The 21,097-nt window shown below is 35.6% G+C and overlaps 3 protein-coding genes and 1 pseudogene across 5 annotated transcripts; 2 read left to right on the top strand and 2 right to left on the bottom strand.

The window, feature by feature from the left end:
- Positions 1–1,433: 1,433 nt before the first annotated feature.
- LOC104819947 lies at positions 1,434–2,749 on the bottom strand. 2 transcript variants are annotated; one of them, XM_010550275.2, is made up of 4 exons: positions 2,261–2,749; positions 2,074–2,151; positions 1,880–1,958; positions 1,434–1,569 (listed from the first exon to the last, which is right to left on the bottom strand). In XM_010550275.2, the coding sequence occupies exons 1-4, from the start codon at positions 2,576–2,578 to the stop codon at positions 1,532–1,534; spliced, it is 513 nt and encodes a 170-aa protein (XP_010548577.1). In that variant the 5' UTR covers positions 2,579–2,749; the 3' UTR covers positions 1,434–1,531. The 2 variants fall into 2 exon arrangements, with proteins under 2 accessions (XP_010548577.1, XP_010548569.1); XM_010550267.2 differs by having other exon boundaries at positions 2,074–2,749.
- Positions 2,750–5,049: 2,300 nt separating this feature from the next.
- Positions 5,050–9,179, top strand: LOC104819922 (uncharacterized protein KIAA0930 homolog). Of its 2 annotated transcripts, none has more exons than XM_010550244.1 (12): positions 5,050–5,308; positions 5,892–6,081; positions 6,382–6,456; positions 6,691–6,797; positions 6,914–6,974; positions 7,243–7,302; positions 7,382–7,456; positions 7,899–8,033; positions 8,198–8,252; positions 8,408–8,530; positions 8,666–8,898; positions 8,979–9,179. In XM_010550244.1, the coding sequence occupies exons 1-12, from the start codon at positions 5,277–5,279 to the stop codon at positions 9,000–9,002; spliced, it is 1,170 nt and encodes a 389-aa protein (XP_010548546.1). In that variant the 5' UTR covers positions 5,050–5,276; the 3' UTR covers positions 9,003–9,179. The 2 variants fall into 2 exon arrangements, with proteins under 2 accessions (XP_010548546.1, XP_010548530.1); XM_010550228.2 differs by having other exon boundaries at positions 6,688–6,797.
- A 152-nt stretch (positions 9,180–9,331) lies between these two features.
- Positions 9,332–15,994, top strand: LOC104819939 (annotated as a pseudogene).
- Positions 15,995–16,091: 97 nt separating this feature from the next.
- Positions 16,092–17,849, bottom strand: LOC104819915 (LIM domain-containing protein WLIM1-like). The gene is made up of 5 exons (XM_010550215.1): positions 17,552–17,849; positions 16,992–17,088; positions 16,843–16,883; positions 16,653–16,742; positions 16,092–16,562 (listed from the first exon to the last, which is right to left on the bottom strand). Exons 1-5 carry the CDS (start codon positions 17,684–17,686, stop codon positions 16,365–16,367), a joined length of 561 nt encoding a protein of 186 aa, XP_010548517.1. The 5' UTR covers positions 17,687–17,849; the 3' UTR covers positions 16,092–16,364.
- Positions 17,850–21,097: the final 3,248 nt, after the last annotated feature.

The following is a 21,097-nucleotide window of genomic DNA, read 5'->3' as shown; positions in this document are numbered from 1 at the left end:
GAGAAAATCAACTAAAACCACACAAAAATATAAAGAATTTTAAAATAATTCAGAATTTAATTGGTAGCAAATCATTTGGTTTTGTCTTTTAAAAATTTTATTCAACGTTCTTATAAAAAAAAAATCAACATAGTGTTCTACTCATGCAACCAAAAAAAAATGTATTACTATTCATATTTTAGTTACAAAGATGCATTTCAATCATATGGAATATTTCAATTTGTTTCAAAATGATCAATATGAAGAAAAAGTGTGTATACTTATAGCCACGTTGGTTGTTGTAAATCAATAAATACAAATTTTCAATACTTTATATATAAATTAGCGTATCGCTGATATATATAGTATAAACACACATTATGTGTGTATATATATGTATGTGTGTGTGTGCGTAAATGAAGCAGATATCCATAGCAATAAGTCGAAAGCCTCTTACGAAATTTTTATTGGTAGAATGTCTTCTCGAATCGAAAGGAGACACGACATAAGAAACCCACGAAACGTTTCGTAAAATCCATTGTTCCCTAATCCCGACATGGATCAAAACCATAGTACACATAAATTGAACCACTCACAAGTGGCACAGCTTCATCGTCACGGAAGTAGGTTACGATAATATGTATGTATGTATGTACGTACGTATGCATGTATGTGATGTGTTTGTATGTGTCTATGTATGTTTGTACGTATGTATATGTATGTATGTAAGATGCATGTATGTATGTATGTATGTATGTATGTATGTATGTATGTATGTATGTATGTATGTATGTATGTATGTATGTATGTATGTATGTATGTATGTATGTATGTATGTATGTATGTATGTATGTATGTATGTATGTATGTATGTATGTATGTATGTATGTATGTATGTATGTATGTATATATGTATGTATGTATGTATGTATGTATAATCCCTTCCACAATATGTGGTTGCATATATCACAAATAAGCTAGCCGTGAAATATCAATGAATAATATGTTCCAAACATTTAATGTGATGACTATCATTAGTGTCCCATTTCATTTTGTGGGTCGTTCTCACCACATCGTACATTCAACGGACAATTTTATGTAAATATCAATGCTTATTAATTTATACTCTTTATATATATATGCATATATATATTCGGTTAGTCGTGCTATGCAATGTTTTGATTGATAAACCTATAAAAACCGAACAAGGTTGTCTCATCAAATATACACACACACACATATGCGTATATCTATCATGTGATACTGAATTAATGAGAGATTTGATATTAAGTCAACTGGTTTTGGATTTAAAGTTACAATTCTTTGAGATATTAATTTATTGTATATCCAGCAATTAATAAACACCTAAATAGGTATGATCTCTTTTTCTTTTCCTTTTATTTTTGTCTACCTTTGCAGAATAATAACAAAATCAACACAGAATTAACAAAATAATTAACATCACAATTAATTAGCAAAGAAAAAAACTCATCATTTCTTTTCTTTTTTCTTTTTTGTTTACAAACCGAAGCCCATAGTAATCAACAATAAATCATTTTGCACCTCTTCTCTTCCGCTTGTCGTTTGTACCTGCAAATACATTTCGTGTGATAAATTGATGAATACGTTGTCGAATCGAATATATATATATATATATATATATATATATGTGTGTGTGTGTGTGTGTGTGTGTGTGTGTGTGTTCTCTCATGCTAAAACATTTTAATAGATATAGTTTTTTATAATGTGAGTGCGAATTATACGATATATGTATATATATGTATATATATAATATCTTGAATTTATAGCTAGTACGAACTAAAATATAACATCAAAATTATCTAGGAAAAAAAGAGGAAAATACTATATATATATATATACACACATATATATGTATAACCTTGAAGATGGTCCAAAGCCAACTTCCCATTACGTGATGCTTGGAAGAAATCCAAGTTCACGTTCGCTGCCGGATTCTCCTGTTTATAAAAAGAGTATACACGTACATTCACAAACTCCTCTCGTATTCATACGTATTTATACGTACATATGGAAATTTTCTACTTCGAGAGAGAAAAGTAATTCGAATCGAACCTTGAACGTTCTCTGTGAAAATTCCTCCGCTTGCTGCCTCGAAACTTCGTTTCTGAGCCCATGAATGTTCTTGGCATACTAAACACGTGAGGTTAATTATAACCAAATGGGTACTCATTACAAAGACCAAAGTTATCAAGAATTTGAAGGATATATACACACACACACACACACGCGTATAGTATACCAAAGAGCTTGCGGTGTCGTCAAGACAAGAATAAAACCTCCTCCTATGTTGTTGTCCCTCATGTTCCTTCTTGTTCTTGTTCTTGGAGCAGTACACGTCTTCTTGGAGGAACTCTTCTACGTCTTCGCAGTAAAATCTTGGACCCGAGGAAGCGTCGGAAACCATGGATAGATCCACTTCATATTCATCATCTCCAGCAAGATTTCTTCCTCCATTGATGAAACTATCGAAACGGTGAATTGAACTCGAAGAATAGTCTAAGTACGTCGTCCAACCCGATTCTCCTGCTTCGCTGAATCCCGAGTTTTCGAAATCCATTGCTTTTGATGTAATTGGAATTCGGGTTTTCGCCCGAAAATTAGTTATCTTTTGATATGGGTTTCTTTGACAAAAGCTTTTGGCTTTGAACAAAACGCTCTTTGGGTGTGTATGTGTTGTTTTTTTTTTCTCCCTCTCTTTCTTGGCTATAAGGGTTTAGAGGAGGAGAAACTTTCTTTTAATTCTCCCATCTTGTGTTGCATTTAGTATTTATAAGGGTGAATGAATCGACCGTCTTATGTTTTTAGAGATTTCATTTAATACCCGATATTTCAAAAAATTCTTGCAGTAAAATTGCATCCCTCGTTATCTATTTATTTCTTTGGTGGGAAAATCATGTATATCATTTTTTAAAAAAAAGTTTTGGATGAACAAGCCTTTTAGGATGATCATTCAAATTGATGGTAACCCTCTCATAGGTTATGGATTCGGATGATATTTTGCAGATTTGTAAATAAATACGCACCTTAAAAGATAACATAAAAGTTAGAAATTAATTAAGTAAAAGTTTTAAAACCCACCAAACAAACAATTCTTAAGAATTAATTTTTCTTAAATTCTTGACATATATAATTTATAAAATCTGAACTAAATATAAAAATAATTAAAATATTCAAATGAACATGAAAATTTCATTACAAAAGAAATATTTTTAAAGCAAATCAAACCCAATTAAATACAAAAATCAATATATCAATTTACGCTTTTTGTTAAAAAAATAACCCCAAACCGGAATATAAAAAAAAACAATATATCCACACTGTGATATTTTTACCCCCCAAAACAAACTAACTTATCTTGTTCAAGTCTCATTGACAAGAGACAAGATCCAAAACTTGTCACATCTTAATAATAATAATAATAATAAGAAATAAAACTTTTTTTTTTCGGAAAATGAAAGAAAAAAAAAATCAAACAATGTGAGTAGTTGTCCAGTGGATGCGGATGGGGTCCTCAGTATTTCATGGGCATACATACACACACACATATATATATATATAACAACAAAAGTTTGCCAGTTGGCTTTTTGAATGTGAATTGATGGTTTTGTTGGCGATGACACGGCAAATGGTTTTCGTGCTAGTGGTAGGCCTTACGTACTTTACCACCCTACACGTATTACGTATTCTTATACGTATACGTATACGTATACGTACGTACACAATCAAATGCCATGCAGAGGGACACTGGTTGGGCATCCTTGTGTGTGTGTATATTATATGTATGTCTGGGACATGGCTTCAAGTTTGGGTACTAGAGGTATAACTAAGATGAGATCGAGCATATTCGATTAAGATATTCAAAATTCGAATTTCAAATCTTTTATACGCGAAAATATGATTATGATCCATAGAATTTGTTGTTATTTACAAAAATATATCACCATGTTTTAAACCTGTCCATCAGTTGTCCCTATACGTTCTTGCCCTCTTGAACCCTCCTTTTCTTTCGGAATCTTCGGTCTCTCCGTCGGACAAAATATCTAAAATACCCTCTTTTTTTGTTAAAACTACTTCTACATATATTCTCTTCCAAATGTGATTATGTGACTAAAATAACTATATGGTCATATTATGGTCACATTGATCACACCGTTAAATTTATGATGATTTCACCAAGTGATTAGTATCATATGTAAGGTGTGACTATTGTGATTTGGTGTAATCACCATAAATTTAATGTTATGATCAATGTGATCATTATGTAACTATACGATTATTTCGGTCACCATATTTAGAGGACGGTATATATAGGATTAGTTTTAGAAAAGGGTAATGCCCTGCCGCCTTATAAATGATCTCCTCTGGCTTTTACTTAACCCAACCTTCTTTGGATTATTACCGTATGACGCCACATTTCTTAGATTTTACTAATCAACCCCACAAGTTTCGTCTAATCAGATTTTCTGAGAGAGAAATAACATTTAGTTTATATATATGAGAGTATCTTCTGATAAAAGGTTTTTTTAAGATATCATTAGTCATATCATCCATTTCCACGATGGGATTAGAGCCCATAATCTTTATTAAGAGACCCTTTTATTATATTGCAAAGATAAGATAACTAAAAGATATGGTGAAAAAAAAATGATTACAGAAAAGGATTGATCAAATGAAACTTGGAATTTTGAAAAAAAAAAAAGAGAAAAGAAAAAAAATGATGGTCCTCTTAATAATGATTCATTTTGCAAAATCTGGATGGAATAATATTTAAAAAATAATAGTTTTATAGAGACAAATAAATCGCCTTTTTATATCACATTAATATATAAATCGTAATTTTGTGATCGTTATTCTAAATAAATTGTATATTAAAAATATAAATGATAAATTTATTACATGTGCTTTTTTTATTGTCATTTTGTTCAAGTTATATTTTTTTTTTCTGATTGTAAATTTAAAATATTTTAAAGCCTTTGTGATCTGATAGATTAGGTTATTATTCAATGTTGATTTCTTTGGGGTCATTTTCGAAAGAAATTTATAGCACTGTGGGTCGTCTTCTCCGCCCACGCAACAAGCCAAGGCATCGCCTACGCCAAAGCAAATCAGATCGAATTAAGCTCTCTCTCAGTTTCTTCTCATCGAATTAAGCGAAACGGTTTCAGAAAGCTTTAGCAGAAACCCCAATTCATCTCCGAAATCGTCGCAGGGTTTCTCGTCTTGATCGGAGAAGAAATCGTCGAAATTGGGCGGAAATGCTCAGCGATGGAGAAGACACTCCTTCAAGGCAAGGACAAAATTCCGACAAAAATGAAGAGAATGATCATGTTCTTTCTTTTTTCGATCTTTTGATCCCTTTCTCAGTGGACATTTTTGGGGTTTTTTTCCCTGCTTGATCGTGTGGTTGGTTCCAAGTTTTCCGGGTCAACCTTCGCAGGAAATTTGAAGTCTTTTTCTTTAGACCAGCATGCAAATTTCCAGTTTTGATGTTCACTTTGCGATTACATGAATTGTTCCTCTTACTTCTGCTTCGGAGGATCTTGATCCGGTGGATTTTTCTAAGTTAGTTTTGCAGCTTGTAAGTTAGTGTTTTTTGGGATAAATCAATCCTCTGCTTACTATTCCTTTGATGAAAGATGGACTTTGTTTGTGTTTATGCTTACCTATTCTCAGCAGGTTCTTCATCAATCATCAAATGGTGATTGCATACTGAAATCTAATATAATAATTTGGAGTTTTAGTTCAGCATTCATGGAATTTGTATCTCCTGGAATTCCTTTTTAATGTAGTGATGTTCCTATTGAGAATTTGGGTGGTTCTTTGGGGATGCTAAGGTTAAATTTCACTGCCTGACCTAATGTCTTTTTCAGGCATGAAATCCTGAGTATGGTAAGAAAGCACTCAAAGTCGTTAGGGAAACTCGGAGCTAATGAGAAAGATGCTTCGGATGTAGAAATGGACTCGAATTTCTGGCATGGAATCTTTGATGTGTATTTCATTCGCGGCAACGAATCAAGGGGACGACAAGACGACGATCTTCTGTTTTTTGTGAAGAAAATGGCGAGTAGCTATGTCTAATCTCTACATTATAAAACTTAGGGTATCATATTTATCATGTCTGTCGGTTGATAAAGGGCAGCCCGGTGCACAAAGCATCCCCGTTGAGCGGGGGTCCGGGAAAGGGTCCCACCACAAGGGTGTATTGTAGGCAAACCTTACCTTGCAGATATTCTGCAAGAGGCTGCTTCTAGGACTCGAACCCGTGACCTCTAGGTCACAACGGCAACACCTTAACCGGTGCGCCAAGGCTCCCCTTCATGTCTGTTGGTTGATATCAGAGTATATTCTATACTTTTGCAGAGCTGTAAACCATATGGTTTGAACGAAAATGAGGAAGCTCCAGCCCCTTACTTTGTGCGCAGGTGGGCACCTAAGGTAAACATTGTAGAAAAAACAAATCCACATATCAACATAGAATTCCGTACGTGAAGAGGAAAGCGGTAATGAAACATGATTTTTACTTGTTCATAATGATGGAAACTTTGATAAGTTGTAATATCTTCGACTTGTTGTCCCTCCAATCACGTTTTCTTCTCATAAATAGATCCCTTGGATAAGGAATCCCTTTGTAAACACATGGTAATGATTTTCTCACCCTTTATGAAGCAGTTAGACGAGATCCTTGGTGAAAGCCTTCCCGACGTTGATTGGAGGAAATCGTTTTATTTGAATATGATTGCTCACACGTCGTTCACTGTGACAGTGGCAATTTGCAGGTAATCTTTGATATCCGTACTATATTGTTTATACATGCTTCCTCGATTTGCATCAATAATTCCTTGTTTTGACTTGCAATGTTACTATGTTAACACCTAGTTGGTGGTGTTTTCAGTCATGAGGCTCTAAAGAGTTATCAAACAGATAGGGACACATCACTATCCCCTGTGTACAAGGTTAGAGATCTTGAGTGTTTGATGAAATTATTCCATCTCGAGTTAACGTCTATTCGTATGGCTTCATAGCACTTGTTTTGAATGAAATGACTAAACCTATATCCATGTTTTGTTCAAAATACTTTCATCCTTATAGAGTTCAATCATCAATTAAGACAAGGATCAGAGATGGAATATGACTCCCGCTTCTATTATTCTTCTTTTCAGCTTCATATTCTGTGTATTAACAATGATCTTAATTGCCTGACATGATCTTAAACTCCTGCAGGTTGTAAAAACCGTCTATGCCTCACCTAGCCGTGTTAATTTTCATCTAGACTCGAAGAAGGCAAGTATTGTCTATTCATCTAAAGCTATGGTTGTCCATTGTGAGTTCGGTTCTGATGTTGCCATTATCGTTTACCTAGGGAGACGAGACGACACCTGCCTATCCGGATATTAGTTTTGCAGTTGATGATTTTGACTCAACCTTTGATGCTGTGGTAATATATTTTCTTCCTCCCCTCTTTTTTGGATTTTCAGTTGTGCATTTTTTTGTTAGTTCCTTATCTTTGAGGAAATTCTCTACCCATGAGTGGATTCTGAACTCTGAAGTTGTTTAGACATTTTTGTTCACCGTGAAATTGACTTCCCTTTGATACTATCGAGGAGTTTGGCATGAATTCTCTTTTGCCACAAGAAACTAAGGGCAGAAAATGCATGCATGCGTAATCCCCAATTAACGGGGTGGTCGATATTTTGCATGACTCTTTACTCGGTTTTCAGGAATGGATTCAAGTAATGATATTTCACACAACTGCTGTGCTTCTTGTTGTTACATCTTTTAGTCATTCTCTTTCCTTTTTTTTTTCTGGTGGGTAGTATGCAAAGGATTCAAAAACACTAGTTTGTTAAAATGCTTGCAATTCTCGTATGTGTTTGCAGGTTTTGACAGAAAAAGATCACTGCTATTGTGTGCTTCTTAATGCCCATGATGGAGCTGCATTTCCAAGTGAAAAAGGGGAAGATGCTAACAATGCAAATACCGATTCCGACTCCTCAAGGATGAAAAATGCCAAGGTCTAGCGATTTGTCTCTTCATCGATCTTTAGCAGCCTTTTTTTTTTGAAATAAATGCATATATGGAATAGTTTTCTCGTTAAAGATCAGTATTTTCCATGGAAAGATGGTTTTAGATGTATCCTCAATTTTACGAGGCGGGTTATCGAATGTGTGGTTTGCAGGTTACTCTGTTCTCTGGATTTGTCAGCTATCACATGGTTCGAGATGCCTATGAAGGTTTCCTCCCCGATATGACCGCGTGCTTTCCTTACATGTTACATCTATATATATAGACACCCCTTCTGTATGCTTTGTTCGTTCTTGCCCGGATGCTACTCTCCTTATCTATTGACATCCGTAAATGGGTTTTATTTATTCTTTGGTTTTTACAGCGGGGAGGTCTCGGTTCGGGAGTCTTCTATCGCTCGGACATAACACGGGTAAAGCGGATAGACTTTATATGAGGGGTCCCGGAGGAAGGGGAGAAGTAGAAGTAGCTGTTTCCGGTGTTATAGGTACTCTTCCAACTCTCAAATCTCGTTCTTTTCCCGTAACTTTTCATCTATCTCGTTGTTTTCCAATGCGATGTTTAATGTAAAGTAACAGTTTTTCGCATAACTTTGTATGTGTGTGTGTCTATATATGTATAGATCAGAGCGGGGTAGATGTAGGGCCTATGTCGCCGTTGCAGACGAAGAAGAGGATAGGACTGGGGTCGATATTCCACAGAGCGGCGACCGTTGCAACGGTAGCAGCGAAACAAGCGATAGCTGCGGCTACTTCGGCATCATCGGACGAAGATGAGATGATGTTCCCTCTGAAGTGCTGTTTGATGTCCATTTCATTGCCATGGGACTCCATAGCTCACGATCTCCTCTTCAAGGTGACCATTGAAAACAATGGAAAACTTCCTTCCTGCTCTTGTTTTTATCTGCAACTGAACAGCTGTTGTTTCAAATTCAGGGGTCTCCTCCGGTGAACATGTGAGAAAATCTCCAATGGGATAACCTTCGAAGGGCTTTTCGCATTCGTATGCATTCGTTTTCGTGTTTTACGGGAAGTGAGGAATTATGCACGAAACCACTTCTCCTTTTTATAGTAATGGGTGGATACAGGTCGGGTAACTGATCGGGTTTCGGAGTTCGGAATATCCATCCTCGTATCGTACCAGTATCGGTGGAGCTTTGGATGTCCGTGAGATGCTCAAAACGTTTTAGATATCCCCACGTTATTTTGTCGGCCGATAAGAGGCGAGTCTAGTTCGACAAGATCGCGAGGAAAGAGAGACGGGTAGAGATGAAAGACGTGCCCAACGAGCGGCGACTGGCGAGGGCAGAGGTGAGTTGTCGGAGGCAAGGCGAGGGGTCCCCTCGTCCGCATCGCCCTCAACCTGTCTGTTCTTTAAAACGACGAAAATCCGTAAAATAAATATATATCTAATCCTAGGATTCACTTCCGAACCTCGTCGCCCCCTTTTGTCCTCATGTCCCTTGGATTAAGATTACCCTTTGATACGACGAGTGGTCGCTGACCCAAACTCGAACCCGAATTCGGCAAAATTCAAATCCTCTTTGCTGTCTCCGGACTTATTTATCCCCCACCGTTAGACGGATACCCACATTTCAAATAAACGGATCAAATCAGATACTCGGGTATTTTGGATTCCGTAATCTGAATGAGTTCATGTTTGAAATTTAGAAAGCCCTTTTTTTTAAAAAAAAAATTAGGGTAGGGGGATTTTCAAATTCTTTCCCAACGGCTAGAAAGAGCACCAAGAACAACCCCCTTTGAAGAGGCGTCTTCAGAACAAAGGCCAAAGCACTCTCAGATCGGATGGAGAAGATCTGTGTCGCTGTGAGGCACTCCGGCGCCGGCGGGAAAGTCTCCGGAAAATCAAACTGCCCACTGGAAAGTCGAAGACAAACGCATCTCTCTCTATACAAGTCACTTGACACTTCAATCTCCAACGTCTCTTACGCTTTCGGTGCGCATTTCTGATTCTTAAGTAGAATTCTGGGTTTTTGTTTCGATTGTGTTTTGTGGGTTGTGACAGATTGCGGTGTTTGGTTTTTGTAGATCATGTATTCGACGAAACTTGTACGAATACCAGAGTTTACGAGCTACTCACCAAGGATATTATCCATGCCGCAGTCGATGGTTTCAACGGTAATCCGAAGCTCCATTATTTGTGTGAATATTATGCCCCACAATTTTTGTGGACTTGATTTATGGATGTGAATCTGTGATTATGGGGTACAGTCTTCTTCTCCAACTTGGCTGTAGGGTTTCTTGTAACACCTAGAGTTCATTTTTTTGGTGTTTCCTGTCAATATTTTCATGCTTTGCCTTTTTCTTCAGAAAAGTTTTGATTTTTCAAGGTGACTCTTGCTTTACTGATTGTTTATTAAGTTTACTAGAATTGTGCCTCCCAGTAGATGTTATACAGTTACAGGCTTTCACATGCTGTGTGGTTTCACTGTGCTAAATTTGGGAAGCACATATGCAGAGAGTCAGCGGTTTTGGTGCAATGTTGTGCAGGTACTGCATTTGCCTATGGACAGACAAGCAGTGGAAAGACGTTTACGATGAAGGGTCCTGAATCTGATCCCGGAATAATTCACAGGGCGGTCAGAGATGTGTTCGAGCGAATAAATACTGTAGGTGCAGAGTTAAATGACCAGAATTCCATCTTCTAGAGAGTAAAAAAATCAAATCTTGACTCATCTGTTTCACTTTTTGTCTGCCCAGATATCTGAGCGAGAGTTTCTCATCCGGGTTTCTTATATGGAAATTTACAATGAAGAAATCAATGATCTTTTAGCTGTTGAGAACCAGAAACTGCAAATCCATGAACATTTCGAGGTTGGTTTTATTTTCACGAGTGGATATATTCTCCATTAGCTTTTCTGGAATGATCAAACCCACAAGCTTCTCTTTGTTTCCAGCGTGGAATATTTGTCATGGGCCTCAAGGAGGAAATTGTCAATGATGCTGAGCAGATTCTAAAGCTTATTGATTCTGGAGAAGGTGTTAAGCCAGACAAAAACTGTGAAGTATCTGTTTTTCTCAAAATTTTATTTGTTCTAATTGTATCTGACATGGTTTTCTTGGTCTTTGTAGTCAATAGGCACTTTGGCGAAACAATTATGAACATACACAGTAGCAGGTCTCACACAATCTTCAGAATGGTAATGACTCAAAAGCTGTGGATATAACCTAGATTCAAACCAAAGTCTGTATTCTGATGCCATATCTGTGGTATGACAGGTGATTGAGAGCAAGGGAAAAGAAAACAACTCTTCAGATGCTATCCGTGTCTCAGTTTTGGTCAGTTATTGCTATTTGGTTGAATCTTTTAAAAGGGCACTTTTAAAAAGCTTTTCCTATTACAATCTTGTTTAAGTTCGCCACTTCTCTTATCTCAAATCTGGGTGCATTCTATTTCCATAATGGATCATAGAATTTGGTTGACTTGGCCGGCTCTGAGCGAATTGCTAAAACTGGTGCTGATGGAGTACGATTGAAGGAAGGGAAGTACATTAATAAGAGTTTAATGATTCTTGGAAATGTCATCAATAAACTAAGTGATGGTGCAAAGCAAAGGTATCTCTTACTCTTGATTTTAGAACATTTAACATACATTCCATATCTCAACTCCTCTTGATACATCCTTGTTATAGGGCACATATTCCATTCCGTGATAGCAAGCTGACTCGTATTCTTCAACCTGCACTTGGTGGTAATGCTAAGACCTGTATCATATGCACTATTGCACCAGAAGAGGTACTTTGACTTTGCTTTTATTGATCTTCTGGGGACAACCAGCAAGATATATGACTCATCGGGTGACATCATGCTGATGCGTGTAGGATCATATTGAGGAATCAAAAGGAACTCTCCAATTTGCCAGCAGAGCCAAAATAATCACCAACTGTGCTCAAGTGAATGAGATCTGCATATGAATCTTTATTATTATTATTTTTTTGAAATCTGGAGGTTTGTATAGATTATCAGTATTCCATTGTTATATGTTTTCTGTTTCCACCTTTCCAAACATATCCCTGTTAGGCCTGTTCTCTTCCCCCATGTGCTTAGCGTCCCTTCTATATCTCATTTTAACCAAACAAAATCTGACATTGTTGAAATGCTTCATCAGATCTTGACTGATGCAGCTTTATTGAAGCGGCAAAGGTTAGAGATTGAAGAGCTTCGGATGAAACTAGAGGTGATAATGAAATTAATATTTTGAATCACATATATTAGTTGAAAGGATATTGACACTGGTAAAATGTGTAGGGATCCCATACTGAGGTTCTGGAACAAGAGATCTTAAAGTTAAGAAATCAGATGCTCGAGGTAGATTTTCTTTCAAAGTTTTCCTACCGCTAACAGAATTCTCTGTAAGGGGGAGACTAAGAACAAGAAACCTTTTTTCAATTGTTTTGTTTTATTCTCAGTATGAGTTAGAGTGTGAAAGACCCGAAACCCAACTTAAAGGAGAGAGGAGAACACGGAAGGTACATGAACACTGCATCAAGGATTTCAATAATCTTGTCTCAAATTCAGACCTTAGGAGGAACCAGTCTGAGGTACGGATTTTTTGTTCCAAGATGGGAATGTCAGTTCCATTAAACTTTTTTTTTTTGGTATGCTCCGTAACCATTTCATCTATACGTCTTTCTGAGGATTTAAACTAGACATAAGTTCTAAGACTATAATGCATACTTTCATATTCCTGATTTCTGTTCAAGCATAACCACAATCTCTACCATTGAGCATTGAGTTTTATGATTTGACAACTTATCACTCTTCATTAGTTTTTTTTTTGTAGACAAAAGTACTATGTATAAGCTAGTTTGATACTCTTGTGTCTCTGATTGTGTGAATGACTTGTTCAATTTACTGCCTTCATTTGCAGGAATTCATCAGTGAGAGACAGACACCAGATGAGAATTGCTATGGAAATGATAGCTCAGAATTCCCAGATACTCCTTGCTTTAGATCTGCTTCCAAATCCTTTGTTGTTGCTCGGTCAAATTATTCAGGGTTGTCTGATTTTAGCCCTCTGGTTGATTCCTTTGGAAATATGGCCGATGAAGACACATGGATGAAAATGAACAAAGGTTATGTAGTAGATCTTGATAAGCTCCAGTGTGCTCCTTTTGTCAAAGGTCTATCCGTTCCTTCAAGTACCACAACTAAGGTGAGTACGTTATGTCCATGAAAATCAAATATGTTGCGTATGAAAGTCTTACAGAACAGTACTGAGTGCATATAATGTTCCAAGCTTTTTTTCCCGTTCTCTCTGGTTCATTCTTAGTTTTCCTTTACAGTACCACTTATGTTGGAACATACAGTTTTACTCGAAACTGGCTCTTTTTCAGCTCTTCATATTCTAAGAATTATCTATCTTTAAAACATCATTCCACTTATTACCTGAAGCCTGTCCAAATTTTATGCAGCTACTTAACCTTTTTTACTATCACTTTCTTGTTGTTGGTGAGGAGTTTCAGCACATGCAGTATATGCTGGAAGCTGGTCTCAATGTGTTTATTGCTCTTTTAGGAAAGCCTTCATGGAAATGACGAAGAAGACTTGGAAGATCTTAAAAAGCGGTTTGAATTGCTGACCAGGGAGAGGGACACTCTTGAGGTCAGTATTGTCGGCCCATTTGAGCTAACAATTTAGTCGCATTTTACATTTAGTCCCTAATTTGATGGACTTCTATCCAAAATACCCTCCTTTTGCTAAAACTATTTCTTCACATACCCTTCTCCAGATGTGACCATATGACCAGAATGACAGTGTGGTCACATTGGTAATAACGTTAAATTTATGGTAGATTCACCAAGTGATTAGTGTGATATGCAAGATGTGACTATGGTGACTTGGTGTGATCATTGAGAAAAACACCTGAAAATTTCTGAACTTGTAATTTGGTGTAATATTAATTTATGAACTTGTAGGTGCATCTATTTATTCCCGAACTTGTATTTTTTAACACAATAATTGCTGAACTTGCATTTTTTAACACAGTAATTCCTAAACTTGCATTTTTGAGTACAATAATTCATATACTTTGTTTTGGTTGGTCAATTAGTGGTATGGACGATTATGAAACTGTTAAACAAGTTTAGGAATTAATGTGTTAAAAAATGCAAGTTCGAGAATAAATAGTCGCACCTACAAGTTCATGAATTAATATTACACCAAATTACAAGTTCAGGAATTTTCAAGTATGTTTCCCTTATACATTTAATGTTATGACCAATGTGACCACTATGTGACCATACTGTCATTCTGGTCATATAATCATATCTGGTCATATAATCATATTTGGAGAAGGTTATGTGCAGAAGTAGTTTTAGCAAAAGGAGGGTATTTTGGATTAAGTTGAAAATTGTATGTGTTCCTCGAGGTTTTTTTATTCACTCGACAAAATCACTGGATAGAGCCTTGAGCCTGGGGTATATCTTTGATATTTTTAATTTTTATAGGATTGCTTCCTTGATAATTTGTGCGTCAATTCATGTATTCTCAGAAAAAACATAATGAACAAGTACTTCTGAATAACCGACTAAAGGAAAAGATTTCTGAGCTCAAACTAGAAGCAGTGGACATGAAAGAAGTCCCTAAAAGGTTGTTCGAATCTGTTGCCAGCTGCAGAGATATCCACAAGAACGTTCAATTCCCATTGAAGGTAAGTAATGTGCTTTTCCACTGTGATTTGCTTGGAATCTATGAATGATAAACACGGTTCAAGTTTTTTTTCTTTTGTCGATTTGATAGAGCTTTGTCACGGATGAAGAATCTCCTACCTCAAAATTACTGATTGGTACAACTGAAATCACTGCGAGCCTTCTTTCTGCCCTGGAAACACAATTTTTAGAGGTATTGGATGGTCGGAAAGCAACTACTGCCACCACTTCTTTATCTAAAGATCATTGGGAAACACTTTATGAGAGAATGACGAGGAAAGCCACGTGCTTGCTTTCAGATGCACAAACCAGAAATCAACTTCTTAATTTCCATAAGAAGGTAGATTCCTCTTCACTATCATCAAGATATCGTATTGTATTTTTATTTTCCCTTGTGGTTGTAGGATGTATAGCCTCTCTGATGAGGTCTTTAGTTCAGCGAAACCTCTGCATCTGTTGAACCTTTGAGCTACAGTTGTATTTCAATAAATGGGGTTTTCTCTTCCTGTTAATTGGAAATACTGAGTGAAATTTTCTTGGTCGATTTCCTTTTTTAGTAATTCACCATAGGTTCAGGGAATCTTTTCAAATTGTTGTTTCAGGATGTATGGTTTCTGATGATCTTTTTGCATTATAGTGATGAACTGGTTTTCAAGTTCTAGTTTTTATCCGTATAGAAATACGAGAAGGGGATCTCATTCTCCATGTTGGACATATATCCCATAGAACCTTACCATGTAACCACTCCTCTCATCGATTACCGCATCGGAAATCTTCTTGTATGTGACTCTTTAGTTGTAAAAGTTTCTCGATCATCTCAAAGATAGGGGAAGATTGTAGAAGAAAAGGAGGATGTTTTGATGGATTTCAAGGCAGAACTGAAGAGAAGGAAAGATGTGGAAGAAGAGATTATTAAGCAGTTCAGCAATTGCATTTGCAAACATGCAGGGTTCAATACCCGAAATCTCCTTAGGAACAAAGCTTTGTAGATGAAGAAACTAAGGCCTTCAGAAATTCGGACAAGCACTCAGGATTGTGCCCAAGTAATTGGATCATATTAACAGTTTCCATCTTAAGATACCACATCTGTTTATTCCACCTAAAAGATTTTGTCAGTTAGGATCATATATGCAGAGTGATCACAAGACTAATAACCAAAGACCTTTTCTTCTGGTTTTTGTTCGAAGACAGTTCTTTTGGGCTGATTTCTTCACTTTTTCCGAGAGCTTCAAAGGAAAAGGGTAATCTTCGTTCTTCCTGAAGCTCGACTCTCTCGGCTTCAAAACCTTAAACAAAGTGCTTCAATCGATAACAAGTTACCCCCCACAAAAACACCATTCATCACTATAATAAACATGTCTGATGAAAACTCGGTGTCTGTGCCTTATGTCATCTTGTCTTGAAACTCAGGTGACAGGTGACAAGAAAGGATTCAAAATGCCGGTACAAATAATGCAGAAGATGATGATACTTGTTCCAGATAATGATTGCTTACAGCGAAGCAGAGCTTCTCAATGGCCGAAAAAACAGAGAATTTCTCAGAAGCATACAACCACATTTTCCATCTCAAGAAACCAGAGCAAGTCTGATAAGCATATTTATGGAAAAGACACCGATAAATGAAGCAGAAGAGGGCGATAAATTCATTCGCCTAAGAAGCAGTATTCTCCTTAGTGGAATTATCGCCCTCGAGCTGGCTCAAGTTCCCCTTCTCCTTGATGAGTTGAACATGGTGATGCTTGCAGTAGAGTTTGCCCTCGTGAGCAATATAGTTTGACGGGCTGATGGTGCATCCTCCATGTGTGCACTTGAAGCAGCTCTTATGGTACAGAGTTCCATTAACCGAAACCTTCAAGATGATATTTCCCAATGGCTATTTCAGGTGGCGATCTATTACACTTTATTATCACAATTTCTTGTAGAGATTTTGGATTCTGACCTTTTCGATGGGATACACAGTTTTGTCACAGCCAACGCATTTTTCTCGGGTTCCAGCAAACATGCTTGACACTTTGTTCGTTGCAGGCCTCTGTCAAAACCTCAGTTCGAAACAGTGAGAAGAGAATCAGGAGAAACAAGAACCTTAAAAAGATCTTCAAGAACACGGGTATTGTCGTGCAGGATTTTACCTCTCCATCTGGTTTTTCAGGTTTTACAATCTTCGGTGTCCCTGCATATATTCAAAACATTAACAAGAACCAACTTTAGATTCTTGATTGTGTAATGGTTTTCACGTTTTCGACGTTTTTTTTTGTGTCTCTTTGTTTCGGATATTCACCTTCGAAGCTTTTCTCAAGACTTCCGGTTCTTTTGAAGAGTTGATCGAAATGTGGCCTGCAATAGAGAACTCCTTCAAAGGAGTTGTAATTGCTAAGCTGCAAACATAAAAAAAAACAGATCTGTCACATCAGATTCATCTTCCATTGAACCAAATATTCAGTCACTCCAAATTCTCCGGACCAAACCAAAAAGCTCAAGATTCTACTTCCTATGCTGCAAAAGAGATCTTTCTCATTGGATTCATCTTTCTTGGATCCAAAAATCGGACATTTCCAAAATTCCAACCAAACCCATGATCCAAGGTTCTACTTCCTGAGTTGCAAACAGATCTCTCTCACATCAGATTCATCTGTATTTGAACCGTATTCCAGACACCAAATCCAAGATTCTACCTTCCTAGGCTGAAAACAGTACTCAGACATTCATCTTCATCAGAACTATCCAGAAGCTGTCTACCATTTTCACTGGAGAAGAGAACCCAGAATCCAAAATGGATAGAGAAACAAGAATCAAAACCAAAGTTCTGTGCTTTTCTTTTCATTTATTCTTTCGCTTTACCTTGAGAGTTCCTTTGCAGTGATGACACCGGAAACAGGCCTTGTGATAAACACGGTTGTCGGCGGTTAACTTGTCGACGAGGTAAACGGTTCTGTCACAAGCCATACATTTCTGGGTAGTTCCCGCGAACGCCATTGTTGCGCTCTTGTCTGAAACAGACCAGACTCAGAGGGTTTATCTGAAGAGAGGAGGAGGAAGAAGAAGAGGGAGATGAATTGGTTTGTGATTTGTCTAATTTGAAAAGATAAATATACAGATTCAAGAGGAGAAAACGTTTGGTGGATCTTGTTTCTTTGTCAATGATTTTTGTCCAAACTTTGCAAGTACCCACCCAACAATCTCTGTCCCCTCCCCCCTCAGATATTTTTGTGTTTTTTTTTTAATTCCACGTAATAATTAGTAAATTAGCAATTAGTAAAATAACACAGTTACTTAATTATGATTAGCTAGCTGTTAATCTCATTTACTTTCTCTGCTTTATTCCAATAGTTGTCTTAGCCTTTTTTTCCCCTTCTTGGGGCCAATACTGCTTTAGGAGTATTGATTATTATTGTTGAATTAGTTGGAATTTTAATATATATATATATATATATATATATATATAACATGCTTTGGCATAAAGGTTTCGGTTGAGCTGTATTGTTTTATATAATTAGTTGGAATAATGAGTGATCATTATTGCGTAGCCCATGGATGGCAGATTTTATGTAATCAATATCCAAATATTATAATATATATATATATATATTCACCTATAATGAACTGATTTTATGGGTGGAAAATCAACATTTTTTAATCGAGTTAAGTGACAGTCTGTTTTTTTTTTTTTTAATTTCGTAAATAATTCTATACAAATACGCGGCCATAATAAACTAACTAAATAATTAATTGGATTGAAATATATGAACATTTATGAAAATAGAGATGGAACATTCATTCTAAATAAAACGTTTTTTTGTACCAAGTCGTGGCATCCCCCGTCACCGTGTCTGCGCACACTTATAGTTATATGATCTCTTCCTGAACACTGCATGTGAACCGTATCCAATCGTAATTCCCACCCTAATAATAAGACATGATAATGAGAAGTTGAACTCATATAAAGGATAATTTTATTTAAAAATCCATAGGAAACCACTAAATTCATATTTTAGTTTGGTAAAATCTAAACGCAACAACATTCAGTGTTTTCAGAAGGACCGTGAGGTTCACATAATCCCCTCGTAAAATGTGGTGGGGGTCCAGCTGATGCACACGGTTTATTACAATCCGGATTGGATTTGCATGGTCCTGCCCAATAACAATCCTCTTCTTCTTGATTCACGTTGCCTGCAATTCGATCAAAATAAAAAAATATTTAAAGATTAAAATTTGATTATTCTATTTAAAAAATTCCAATGTAGTGAAAACAATTAAATAAAGAATTTTTATATTAAAATAAAAAATATTTTGTTATGGTTTCAAAAAGAAATAGATAAAAAATTATACTTGATGATTGAACCGTCACAACAAGTGAGACTATGATAAGAAGAGTAATAAACACATGCTTTGAGGATGACATTTTCTTCGTTACTCTAACAAGGATAACTATATACGTATTAAAATGTTATGATGATTTTTTTCTCTCCACTTAAAATTGTAGGAGTTGATATATATATAGACAGAAAGGTGTAACCTTTAAAACTAATCAAATGAAAAAATTCTTAAAAAGGTAATAATATCATTTGATGGACCAAAAATACAATCGTATACATATATATCAATAAATAATTTTCGTTATGAATATGAAAGATATCTTGTCAACATTTTATTTATAAAGAAGATATTTTGCCAAGTTTTTTAGAAATGTTTATGGAAACAAAACGAGATAAGATTAACGTCCTCCATGTGTACCGTAAATCACCACAACGAAGTAAAAAAAATAATGTATGCCAAATCAATGTAATTATTATTTTTAATAAATATTATTTGTTTCTACATTAGTACTAGTGAAATACACCATCCTATTTCGAATAGAGATATAATGGATACTTCCAAATATTTCTTTACCATAATTTTGTAGTATACAATGGATACTTCCAAATAATTAAACATACTCGCAAATAAGTAAATAAATAAAATTTATATAATTTTAACTGTCGTTCAATTTATTTCCACATAATGAACCAAAAATAGTATGCGATCACCGTGTAATTTAAGAAATTAATAATAAAGAATTATATTAAATCAGTAGATTTGATATATCTTTTGACCCATTAGATTCCAATGCAAATTTCGACTTGTAAACAAATCCATTTTTTGTTTAATAAATTCACATTCGGGTATCAATTTGAAAGAATGTAAAATGTATATGATATAATTGTTTATATGCAAAATCACGTATTAATATACAAATTTATTAAAAATACTTCATAAACATGATATCAATTAGGAATGGGCGTTTCGTTGTTAATGGGTTGTTATATTCGATCGGTCTGTTTCGATTTCAGTTACTATTATAAAATGTACTTTTTTTTAATAATATTTCCATGTTTTTGGAGGTTCTCGGATGTTGAGTTTTAAAAAAATGACCGTTTTATACTTTTGATGGTTCGGTTCGAGAACGATAACTAATTTTTCGGTTCGATTTGCTTCGATTTCGAGACACCCAATTGTAACACCCACCCCTAATAATAAGACATGATAATGAGAGGTTGAACTCATATAAAGGATAATTTTATTTAAAAATCCATAGGAAACCACTAAATTCATATTTTAGTTTGGTAAAATCTAAACGCAACAACATTCAGTGTTTTCAGAAGGACCGTGAGGTTCACATAATCCCCTCGTAAAATGTGGTGGGGGTCCAGCTGATGCACACGGTTTATTACAATCCGGATTGGATTTGCATGGTCCTGCCCAATAACAATCCTCTTCTTCTTGATTCACGTTGCCTGCAATTCGATCAAAATAAAAAAATATTTAAAGATTAAAATTTGATTATTCTATTTAAAAAATTCCAATGTAGTGAAAACAATTAAATAAAGAATTTTTATATTAAAATAAAAAATATTTTGTTATGGTTTCAAAAAGAAATAGATAAAAAATATACTTGATGATTGAACCGTCACAACAAGTGAGACTATGATAAGAAGAGTAATAAACACATGCTTTGAGGATGACATTTTCTTCGTTACTCTAACAAGGATAACTATATACGTATTAAAATGTTATGATGATTTTTTTCTCTCCACTTAAAATTGTAGGATATAATTGTTTATATGCAAAATCACGTATTAATATACAAATTTATTAAAAATACTTCATAAACATGATATCAATTAGGAATGGGCGTTTCGTTGTTAATGGGTTGTTATATTCGATCGGTCTGTTTCGATTTCAGTTACTATTATAAAATGTACTTTTTTTAATAATATTTCCATGTTTTTGGAGGTTCTCGGATGTTGAGTTTTAAAAAAATGACCGTTTTATACTTTTGATGGTTCGGTTCGAGAACGATAACTAATTTTTCGGTTCGATTTGCTTCGATTTCGAGACACCCAATTG

Source organism: Tarenaya hassleriana, unplaced genomic scaffold, assembly GCF_000463585.1.
Source record: "Tarenaya hassleriana unplaced genomic scaffold, ASM46358v1 Cleome1, whole genome shotgun sequence".
Taxonomy (NCBI): Eukaryota; Viridiplantae; Streptophyta; class Magnoliopsida; order Brassicales; family Cleomaceae; genus Tarenaya; species Tarenaya hassleriana.
The sequence above is the reverse complement of the archived record's forward strand: the minus strand, read 5'-3'. Positions and strand labels throughout refer to the sequence as shown.